The sequence below is a fragment of the Lissotriton helveticus genome, chromosome 4_1 (genome assembly GCF_964261635.1).
Source record: "Lissotriton helveticus chromosome 4_1, aLisHel1.1, whole genome shotgun sequence".
In the NCBI taxonomy this organism is placed as follows: domain Eukaryota; kingdom Metazoa; phylum Chordata; class Amphibia; order Caudata; family Salamandridae; genus Lissotriton; species Lissotriton helveticus.
Window position 1 is genome coordinate 652,370,894 of NC_136063.1, and position 12,158 is coordinate 652,383,051.

The 12,158-nt window shown below is 44.8% G+C and overlaps 1 protein-coding gene across 4 annotated transcripts in view; it reads right to left on the bottom strand.

Annotated features, from left to right (window-relative positions):
* LYN (LYN proto-oncogene, Src family tyrosine kinase) overlaps positions 1 to 12,158 on the bottom strand; it is a 396,894-nt gene that overhangs the window by 38,193 nt on the left and 346,543 nt on the right. For all 4 annotated transcript variants that reach the window (XM_078687292.1, XM_078687294.1, XM_078687293.1 and 1 more), the window contains exon 10: positions 10,750 to 10,826. In XM_078687292.1, the coding sequence (XP_078543418.1) occupies positions 10,750 to 10,826 (77 nt within the window). The remainder of the gene's footprint in view (positions 1 to 10,749; positions 10,827 to 12,158) is intronic.

Here is a 12,158-nt window from a genome sequence, read left to right on the forward strand (position 1 = left end):
GACACTGACGTTCCTTGGTTAACCAAAGGCTTAGGTGGGATAAAACTCTTACATTAAGACTGAAAGAGAGGGACACCCAACCTTTCACTTGATTACTCACTCCAAGCTACCTAAACCAGCAGGTGTTTAAGAGATACCTCAAGGAAGGACTCTTAAAGCATTGGAAGAGTTGAACGTACATTTTGAGCTCTCACATTAAGGGTGTTATTACGACAGCGGGAGGTCGGACCACCGACTGATATCGTTGCGGTCAGGAGAACGCCTCAGAAGCAGCCCATGGTCTGACCGCTGCATTACAATGCAACTGCCGGGCTGGCAGTCGGAAAGTGCTCCTTTACCTGGCGGCTTGTGCTTTAGCCCAGGAAAGGGGCTGCAACACAAGCCACCTTGAGATGGAGCACTTCCTACACACCCATCCATCGTATGCCATGCTCCATGTGGGGCATGGCACACAGTATGTGGAGATGCGGGTATATGTGCCCCCTAAGCCACTTTACAGTGGCCCACGATGGACGGTCCCAGTTTGGGGCCCCCAAATTCTGTTTCCGCCATCCTTTCCATAGTGGCCGTTCTGACTTGAAAAGGCTATCCGAAAGGGAAATCATAATCTTGATGGCGGTGCCAGCCTCGGATTACGAATACCAATCCTGGCAGAAGCGGCGGTCTTCCTCCCATTCGCTATGGGTCCCACTGCCAGTGTTGTAATCTTGAGGTCAGACCGAGGTGATGATAGCTGTTGGACCGCCTCTGACATCCTGTCGTTGGTGGCCTGACCGCCATTGAAATGAGCCCCTTAGTTTCTTTTTGTTTATTTCATCACTTTTGTGATGATTGATTGGCATTTGAATTGTTATGGCATATTCAGTACTGTATATGATGTTTAGCTAACCCCAATGGGAGATTTTTGCCTATGTTTGCATTCTTGTTTGATGTATACCGTCAAGTAGTGAACATTCAAATTGAATAAATGTAGTAGTGAATCTCTTGTTGGATACATTTCGTCAGAATAATGGTGATTCCATTGGATAGATTTAGTAGTGAATGTCTTTTCTCCTTTTATTAATGGGTTTGACTTTTATTTCTTGTCTATTCTTGTTGCGGGCATTTGTTATCTTACTATCATTTAATATATGTCTTATCATTTTAGCTGATTGGTAATCAATTGCTTTTCTTCTACTAGAGAAAACCGACTGACGTGCATGAGGAAGAATCCTTTCTACTCCCACCAACGGTTATATATGACTGGAGAAGAGGATATACAGTGCAAAATGCGATTGTGTTTTGTTTACTTTACAGATACTGTAACACATCAGCTTTTTTCCTTTTGTGAGCATTCACAAAATATTAAGTCCAATAGGATTGGACTTTACCAACATCCAACTTAAAAAAACAAATCGTTGTAATGGTCATATTTTTGTTTTAGAATTAGGTATGTAATAGAAGGACTACATTTTCTGTTTGATTTGCTAACAGCACGATGCAAACTATTTTTGTTTTAAGAGCCCATTTATCGGCTGTTGTGAACACAGAGCCCATAAATGGAGTGGTGTGCCTCACTGGTTAGAGGCGACAGACCCGGAAGCAGAGAACGGCCCGGGACCAGGGTTCAATTCCCGACGCTGCAGGGTCGTGGACCAGGGTCAGCGGACTCGACATTTCTCACCTCGGTGCCTACTCTAACCAGGGTTCACACTCGGCAACTCTGGGCATTAAGCTTGCCTCATCTCTACAACGGCCCCCCACAGACGCAGGGGATGCCTGGTTTCACCTTGGAGATACCCAGAACGGACCATCTCACAGGGAAAGCCAGGACGGGTTCCCCAGCGGTCTCCAGCGCCGGGACGCTTACGGGCAGCCGTGCGCTTTACAAGTCCAACACATTTACATTTACATCGTGGATTAATCTACACTAAGATGGCAGCTGTGTTGTGAGAAACTTCTAAGAAGTGGCTTTTTTCTTTTATTTTAATTCACACACACTTGCAGGCTTCACCGTATCTCCATAGACAATGTACACGTGTATTTGTTTTAGATGCAGCGATCAAGCTCTTTTGAAATGGAGTGACCACTGACTATAAAAACCGAGGCAGGCCTATAGTCTCTAGACCTGGTTGACTATTGCCGTATACTCAGACATTGGATTCAGTGTATTTTGCCCAACACGGGTTTGTGTGTATTTTCTGTTAATTGTATCCTAGTCTTCAGCGTCATAAAACTGTTGTAATTGGATTTAGTATGGAGGGCTACACCAATTTAGTTAGTGACATGCAGTTTTGGGCTGTTTTGATCTTTACAATCTCAATTGACATAAAAAGTGTGTCATTTACACTCTGTTTGAGCCATGCGGTATGGGTGGTCCTAAACCTTATGTTGAGGATGCGAGGTGGGGGCTACTATGTATCCCCTTGTATAGTAAGAGGATATGCAATGAAGGGCTATCCTGCACCCGCTTCTTATAAAAAGCCTTTCTGAAAAGTGTAATTTCATGGCTAAGGGTGTGCACCGTGGTCCACTATGCACCTTGTGATGTGTGACGAAGGTATGCAGTGAGTGTTACCTTGCATCTATTCAACCCTAGTAGAATTGCGTAGTAGTACCTTCTTTATGGAGTAGGGTGCAGTGTGTTTCTAATGTCGCCTCTGCCTGCATCGGAATATAGAATTTAATTGTGATATACATATTCATGGTTATTATGGTGTTGAGCTGCTGTACTGTGTCCAACATTAGCATGGATTCGGTTTCCTAAGCACTAGAAAGTAAAGAAGAAACCTTTCAGTTGGTCTTATTTTATCTGACCCTTTTGCTTGATATTGTGTTCATCATCTCTTACCTTAGCTTGTACTACTGAACTTCTTTTGAATTGCTCTGCTCAAGTATTGTAAGCATCGCTCTTATACAGCTCGAGGTCTATACTCTACATAAGGTATCTTATTGTGTCTTTTAAAATGTTGAAGTCTATTGAATTACGTGTTGCATCACTTTAATTCGTGGTGGAGTGCACTCTATGTTGTGAGATGGGGCAGCCACCCTTGACTGATAACGTTGATGAAGATTTACCATCTTACACATTTTTTTTCCTCGGGGATATGGTGTTTTTTCCAGATATGCTATTTTTAAGGGTCTGGGTTCATACACTTATGTTGATGTTAGTATATACACGTTGATGAACTCAATTTGTTCTCCTTCCACTTTCACGTGTGGACATGATGAATTTACTTTTCTAATTTATTGATTTCCTTGGTCTTTGGGCCAATACACATGTAGCTGGTCTGGTTCATGCACTCTTGCCAGTCCTTTTTCTCTTTTGTGTTCCATGATATCATATGAAGAACTTATTTGGTTATAAACTTGACATTGTATAGCAATCCTTCTGGATGGTTGCTGTGTTTGCCAGAATCCACTTAATTTCCCTTGTTTGGATTTTTCCCACAACGAACCATGGCAAGAACATTCATACTAACGTACACGGTCTTCTTGTTTCGTGTTTACAGAGTTTGGATTATAAATGGTTTTTCTAATTAGGCTTTTTCTTTTTTCTTTTTCTTCTGTGTACACATTTTATTTAGTGTATTTTTCTTCTTTCTTGCTTACTTTTTCCATATGCCCCCTTTTCTTTCTCTTTTTTTCTATTTCTTTAATTGTTGTCTTTGGCTGCATTTTTCGACATGCATATCCAAGATGGCATGCTTTATTGTCATTGTAGTAGCTTGTTCCTTTGAATGTAATTTTGTTTTTTTTCCAAATTGATGGGATCTGATCATCTTGTTGTAGGATTTTCATAGTTGTGATGGTTTGAATCATACTTTCTTAGAGCTTGTCGCTTTGCCAATGGTATTATGTGGATTGTGAGACTTTTGAGTATCATTATGATTGTTTACATTTCTGTATTATGGTGTGCTCTGGTATCTTTAAAGTGATATCATTTGAGTATCATCTCTTTTGCATGATGCTACATTTGCATCTTGTCTTAAGAAGAAGGAGCTATTGTATGTTTTACACTTGTGTTTTTTACATATTGCAGCTCTGATAAAGCCCGTGATTGGGCGAAACGTGTTGGCTGCACTCGTTTATATTTGAAGAAAAATAAAGAACATAAAAGATAAAGGAAACCTTCTGATTATTATTGTGTATCTGATTGATTTACTATACAAACCTTTTTCATTCTTTATTCATGTTGCCCCTATATGGTAAAAATAACCCATTTACGTTTTTTTTTCTCCAACTTGCCGGTTATGGTATACTGCTGCATAGCTTAGCTTTGCTTTAGGTGTGTACAAGATTTTTATCTGTAATTCAGTAACTGCTTGACCCTTTGAAGCCTGTATCAACGGCACAGATGCGGTTCCTATATCACAGATGTCAAGCTCAGGAGCAATGGCTGAATTCTTAAAGATTGCATCGAAAGTTTAATGATTGCTGATGCTAAGTACTGCACCCTTGCTGTGTTGCAGATATTGTCGTGAGCCAGTGGAACCTCTTGTATGATAAGACTGATTTGACATTCCCTCACCCCATAACAGAAGTAGACACAGAAGGACAGCAGCTACATGATAGCAATACCCATGTGTCAAGTTCTCAAGGCTTGGTTTTACCACAGAACACAGAAATACCATTCTCAAACATAAGTTCTCTTTATTTTACAGGACTCACTGCTTTAAGTGGCAGTTGTCCAGGGATACCTTTAGACATTACTCTTCTTGGAAGAGGTGTGGCGCCGCGGCGACTGACACTGGAATCTGGTGACCACGGTTCGATCCCCGGCTCCGGCGGCAGGTTAGCCCAGCACCATGTGACTCTGGGCAATAGCTCGCTTAATCTTCCCGACGGCCCCCAGCGCCTAGAGACCCTTACGGGTGATTGTGCGCTTTACAAATGTGGACTTTACTTTTTCTTGTTGATCTAGATTGCACAGTACATATGGTTTTCTGGTATCTTTCCCCAGTCAATTTGTTCATTTAAGAACCCTTACTTTAAGGAGGACATCTGGTGAATGACGTAATAATAGGTCGCAAAACCCACAATAACATTAAGCTAAGCAATATTCTAGGGTACTTGCTGTTGGTGCCAGTTAATGACACAGGACAGGGTAAAGAGAGATGCTCTTTCCTCTTCGCTGCTGACCCCTTTAAAGAAGTTCCATCTGCCCTTTATCCATGGTCGCAAAAAGCTGTACGAGTACCTTTGCTAATACCAGGTTCAGGCCAACACCCATTCTGACCATAGCTTCCAATTTAGCAGTGTAAACAGTTCAGATTGCAGAAGCTAGTGGACTTCTACAGTGTAACCAATAGAAAGTGAGTCCTCTTCATTAGGGTAAGGACTGTGTGAGCGTGTTGGCCGTACCCTTGTGTCGGCGTGTGTGTGTTTTCCTGTTCGTGTTTTTAAATTGGCACTTTGCACCTTGTCATTGGCTTTTAAGGAACCTACCTCTTATTCAGGAATCCAAGTCCTGACGCCGCACGCCTCCCGCTCCGACCCCGTTCCACCGCAGCTGTAGGCTGTTTGTGTGGAGGGCGGACCGGGGAGAGAGCGAGACACGCCCCCTGACACTGCACCGTACATAAGGCTCATAGCCTCGCGCTCGCGTCACAGACTGTGTGAGCGTGTTGGCCGTACGCTTGTGTCGGCGTGTGTGTGTTTTCCTGTTCGTGTTTTTAAATTGGCACTTTGCACTTTGTCATTGGCTTTTAAGGAACCTACCTCTTATTCAGGAATCCAAGTCCTGACGCCGCACGCCTCCCGCTCCGACCCCGTTCCACAGCAGCTGTAGGCTGTTTGTGTGGAGGGCGGACTGGGGAGAGAGCGAGACACGCCCCCTGACCCCTCCCCTGGGATTTATTCCTCTGATGTCTAGGCTGCGCAGCGGGCGCGCCGCCGGGGCGCCAAAGGCGAGCCCGTCTGCGCCCGTCCGCGGCCGACCGAGGCTAGGGGCCATATCCCTTTCATCTCGGGCGCCAGAAAGAAGGAGCTACGACCCGAGCGAGTTGTGTGCACTTAGGAGTCACTCCTCCACCTCGTGCGATCATTTCTGGCATCCTGATGGCCCACAAACCAGTTCAAGCCCTCCCTCACTAGCAACACCCCCTTAGTTAAATATAATATGCTTCTCTTGAACTGTGGATCACTAGTGAAACACTCCCTCGAAATTAACCGCCTTATTCAGGATCTCGATCCAGATGGCTTGTTTATAAGCGAAACCTGGCTCACTGATGAGTCTGAACCTGATTTGGTTCAGGCCATCCCCCAAGGGTACCAAATGGTTTACGAGAACCGCAAAACAGGGAAAGGAGGGGGATTAACCATCATCTTCAGAGATTCGTTTCAATGTCGAATCTCCCACTCCCCCATCCCGAGCTGCGAAAGTCTAACATTTGCCTTGGAGTTCTCCCCCACTATCACTCTATCTGGGATTCTTATATATCGCCCCCCGGGAACCATAGTAGACTTTGTTAAAAATCTCCCCCCATTAGTCGCAGGCCTAGCAACCATGCCCGCTAACTTTACTATTCTCGGAGATCTTAATATCCACCTGGACGAGGTCTCGAACCCATCCGCCCTCCATTTTATCGACAGCTTAGCAGCCTTGCAACTCTCTCAGCGCGTAGCAAGTCCCACCCACATAAAAGGTCACCTTCTTGACCCCATATTCAGTAACTGCCAAGGGCTGGAAGTCGATCCGCCATCCCCTATCCCATGGTCCGACCACCATCTTATCCCCTTTACGTGGACTATCCCCAATCGTCATTTGGCACAGCAAGCAGATATACCTCTCCAGAGAAAATGGTCGAAGCTTTCGGTGTGTGACTGGCAAACTTCCTTGGATAACACCAGGCGGACCCGAAAAACTATCGCCCAATTTCCCTGCTTCCCTGGGTGAGCAAACTGCTCGAAAAACACGTTAACTCCGCTTTAATGGAGTATATTGAATCAAGCCACTTACTCGATAACTCACAGACTGGCTTTCGCCCCAAACACGGGACGGAAACAGCGCTATTGGCAGTGACGGAGGAGGCACGGAAGATCTTGGACCAGGGGGGTTCAGCAGCCATAATCCTCCTGGACCTCAGTGCCGCCTTCGACACTGTCAACCATAGCACGTTACTTCTTCAGTTAGCGAACATCGGGGTGTCGGAAAAGGCCAGATCCTGGCTAGAATCTTTCCTTTCCGACCGCTCCTTCCAAGTGTTCGAGGGTGGCATTACGTCACAGAGCAAACCTCTGATCTGCGGCGTTCCCCAGGGATCATCTTTGAGCCCAACACTATTTAATGTGTATATGGAGCCACTAGCTGAGGTGGTTCGTCCGTACAGAGCAAAAATCACCCAGCTAGTGGTATCCCTTAGTCAATTGGAGTCCAACCCCAGCAATCTTACCGCCTGTCTGGAAGAGGCCTCTAGATGGATGACCATGTCTCATCTCAAATTAAATAGTGATAAAACCGAGCTAATGCTCTTAGGAAATCCCTCACCCTCTGCAATTAAGTTACTCTGGCCTTCCTCACTTGGGCCGCCCCCTGCTTCGAAGGATAAAATCAAAAGCTTGGGCATTTGGCTTGACAAGGCTCTCAATCTTAATGACCAAGCTGCCAAGTTGTCAGCAACTTGCTTCGGCTTGATCAGGCTTTTACGCAAGATTCTTCCCGTACTGCCCTTGGAAGCCAGGAAGATAATGATTCAGGGACTTATTCTTTCCAGACTGGATTTTGGCAATGCCCTTTATTTGGGCGCCCCCCAGTCCACCCTTAACATGCTACAGACTGTCCAGAATTGTGCAGCCCGTACATTGCTCCAAATCCCACGTCGCACTTCGGCCAAGGCCGGTATCAGAGGCCTTTACTGGCTGCCAGTTAGGCGGAGAATTGAATTTAAGTCCTTATCTATCACCCATCGAGCTTTTTGGAGGACAGGCCCCCCTATTAATCACTCCCTCGTCACCCCTTATCTTCCCACAAGACAGCTCAGATCATCTACCTCCTTCTTAGCCATGGTTCCCAAGATCAAAAGGGCCAGATGTGGAGGCCGAGCCTTCTCGTATAACGCATCGAGGCTCTGGAACTCCCTCCCCCTCCGCCTTCGGGCAGAATCCAATTTTCTAACTTTCCGTAAACACCTAAAGACCTTACTCTTCTCACACCCGGACTAATTCATCAATCCCCTCTCCTGCTCATGATTTCTGTTAGCGCTAGGACGCCTGAGGGTAACTACCGCGCTCTACAAATCCTCTTTCTATTCTTTCTATTTCATTTCTTTTGGTAACTGAAAGGGTATGCTTTAAAGGATGAGGAGGGTATCCCGGATACAGGGATCTCACTAAAAACACAAAGTGCCTAGCAATATCCTTTAGGTTGAGCTCTAAAGATGTGCATTTGTGGGCATTCACAAAATCCTTTCATTCCACTTTCCATCATGGAAATGTTAAGATTTTTACTCCAGCCAAGGGTTGGCGTAAATTCGTTTTCAGGGTGTGAAAGGAAATAGATCATTTATTCTGTAGAGGAAGAGGTTTTTCCAAGAGGAAACTTTCTTCCAGCAGAGAAAAAAATACAAAAAGATGTGCATTGACACAGGGGATCACGTTCCAGCAACTGTAGTTTCCCTATCCATTGGACAGTCAGTCCTAAGTGATGTGCTAAAATAGTCCAAGTGAGAGCTTCCTATAGTTTGGTGGTTATGTAAGCCCCTATTTGCATATGAAATTCTGTAGTGCTGCACTTCTAGTTATCCAGCAATGATTGTCAATTGGAAAGAAGCCCACAGTTGCAGATGGATAAAACAGCAACCATTTGTGGAGGGACAAGCAGCATTTGGGGCTTTGGTAGGATAAGTTAGAGGCTTGTGGAAAGAAAACAGTGTAAGGGGGAGAAGGAGCAAAGGGAGGCAGAGGGTAGCAAGAAGAGGGGCACAGGGGGGAAGGAGCGGCGTGGGAGGGAAAGGCACAGGAGCGACGTGGGAGGGAAGGGCACAGAAGCAAACAAGGATATAGTGCGGAGGAAGGGCATAGTGGGAAGGGCAGGGGAAGTGTGGAGCAGGGAGGAAGCGCTCAGTGGAGGAGGAGGAGCTTGATTGAACGTGGCCTCCCACTGCAGCAGAGCCATTTAGAAGGCAGTAGCAGTACTATTGAAAGTTTGGTAAAGCTTACCTCTGACAAACAAAAGGCGCCATAATATTGGCTGCAGTAAAGTTTTGGGTTCCATAGGATGGGCTGCACGATGGCGAAATTTGATTTAATAACCAAGGATCACTCTTTAAATAAAGAGGATACAGTTTCAATTATGAGCTCTGTGAAACCTTAAATCTGGTGAAGGATGTTGAAATATGTGTTGAAACCCAAGCAGATGTCAAAGAAAAGAACATTCTGGAATGCCTATTATTGGAGATTGAAAGAGATGAAAGACTGGTAAAAAGGGACTGTCTAGGACTCACCGACAGTTAGCCTTTAGGTGTGTGTTGTCAAAAGACCTTTTGCATACAATACCAAAAACCTACAGTAGGCTTAGAGCCTGATCATTGCTTGACATTGGTTGGATTTCTTGTCACTCGTGTGCTTACTTCTTATTCAATGGCTATTCTTCCTCTTCTTGTGTTTTCTCTACCATGGAGTATAGCCCCTTTATCATCCTTTTGATTGTATGGCTTGTATTATTTTGCTCACGTTCAGTTAACTACTCTTTTCTTTTTACTTCATCACTCCATGACAATGCATGCACTTTCTGACTATCTCCCTTGGGCACTGCTTCCCCCCAATACCTGCATTCTCCCGGTTATTCCCCACCCCTTCCAGCTCATCTGTAAAAGCACAGCAACAAGTATATTTTTGCAGGGTCGAAATAAAAGAGTGGAGTTTAACCGCTTCCGTGCGGCGCCGATTCCGCCCCTGTGCTGGACATTCCAGAACAGGGTGTGGTTGTGACGGAACCCTTCCGTCATCAGTCATTGTGACGGAACCGTTCCGTCACAAGCATCGAAGGGGTTAAGGTTTGTTGTCTTTAAGATTTCACACACTGCATAAATACACAGGCCTTTGCACACATATACTTATATGGTTCCGAAGGAGGGACTGGCTTTGCACACACCAAGATGGTGTTTGAGGCAGAAGGTGTACTTATCATGACTGAAAAGGAGATAGATGTTCTCCTGGAGGTCCATTCATCTGTCCCCTACGTTAATGCACAGGACAAAACGGCTGGACCAGGTTTCATTTATGAGACATGTAGAAAGTAAATTAAGCCTTTGCAAGCATTTTCCTATCCATTTGGACATCTACTTTTTGTTTTTTGATTTATTTTAGGAGTTTCCTGAATGAAAAATATTTGAAAATAAGGAAGACCATTTATAATTTTTTTAAATACTGAATCAACGTGCAGTTTGGAAATACCTCAAACTGGACTTTACATTTCCTCTATTATTTCTTTTTATTTTACGTTTTTAAAAAGTGATTTACACCCAAGCATTTACTTGACACTTGCATTATAAAGGCAAGACCTATTGGCTTTGCCACTGATTGTTTTTCTCTTCATTAGATGCCCCTTTATTCCTTTCTCTGAAATTCCACGAAGGTGGACACGGTAAACTGCTGGGTTGGAAGGTTTTGATTCCAGAATTATACATTTCACTTCATTATCGGGCATTGAACCAAATGAAACCAGAGAAGTAATTTGGTATGTTAAATGTAATGTGAACCATGAAAACTGCAACAACATTTTAAACAGATAAGTCATACATTGCAAAATCTGAATTTGAAATTGATTACCTGAGCCGAGAAATCGATTAATTTTGGAAGTTGCACTTTCAGTCCTTCTGGGCTCTTCATAAAATCCAATAAACTGCCTGGTTAAAGACAAGAAAAAACTGTATAGAGATTCGGAGAATAAAATCCTACATTTTACATATAATTTAAAATAGCGACACTGCACATATTAAACTCGATCATAAATAAGTGACAGGTTGTGCATGACAATCCAGCCATTTAGATGACGTCATAAGCTAAAGAGACAGCATGAACAAAACAACAGTCAAATGTGACCTACCCATCGTTACTCGTGTTTACAGTGTAAGTACTGCTGGCACGTTGCCTGCTCCCTTCCCTTTATTCTTTTACTTGCATCCCTTTCCTGTCTGTCCCCACCTCGCCCTCAATGGATGTATTTTTAAAATAGCCTTAATGTTCACGTGCATTTCCCACGTGACATCCTAAGAAACAAACGTCAGTGACTGGACCAGTGGTGGCTCCTCCGTTTGGGCGGGGGAGCATTGCCCCGCCTGACTCGAGTGCAGCAGGCACACATATTAATAAAATGGTAATAAATACCATTTTATTAATGTGTCCCAGGCTCGCGCTTTACAGCATGATGGCAGGGAGTGGGGCGTATTAGTACACTTGCACTATTAATGCATCCCCTGCCAGCGCGCAGGTGAAATGACTGCCTGCCTACAGCTAACCAATCTGACCTGCGGCCTTCGGAGCCTGAAATCCCAAGGCTAAGAAACAGCCAAGGGACTGCAGCCGCAGGCCCCCGGCCTCAAGATGAGCGCTGGGTTAGTGTGCTCCAACCAATACTGGAGTTGCAGCTCCAGGATTGGTTGGTTTCGCATTGTACTTTCCCTTTCCGCCCGAGTCAGTGCTGAGGAGAGCGGCGGGAAGACGAAACAAACCGCATTCAGAGCCTGCGTGCCAGAGAGGACATGGAAAAGTTCTTTGTATTTTTTTAAAGTGTTTATTTGTTGTCTGTTTTCCCTTCCTCCTCCTCACCTCCCCGTCGACCCCCCAGCCCCCTGCACCACCACTTTGCCCTCCACACCAGCTGCTACAGAATTCTCGAGGAGTTTTCACCACCATATGAACTGCTCGATGCTGAACACTGATCTGATGTGTCTGAATACCTACTCTGCATGACCATGCTCCCTCCCTCTGACAAAGTGACAGGCTCCTCTATCCAGCAACCTGTAGAAACGCCTGGCACTTAAGTAATAGAAGTAAGGCTAGGGCGCAGATGCATGGTGCATTGTATTTTCACAAGTATATAGCGCTTCATGCTCCTGTTAAGGTCATGAGGTGCTCTCATTTTCTTTGGGTTCCTAATGGCTGTCAACAGTGCTGTCTGTAATGAGTGTTGCATGTAGTCTGCTCTATTTGAGAGGTGTTGGGTAAGGGTATATGCA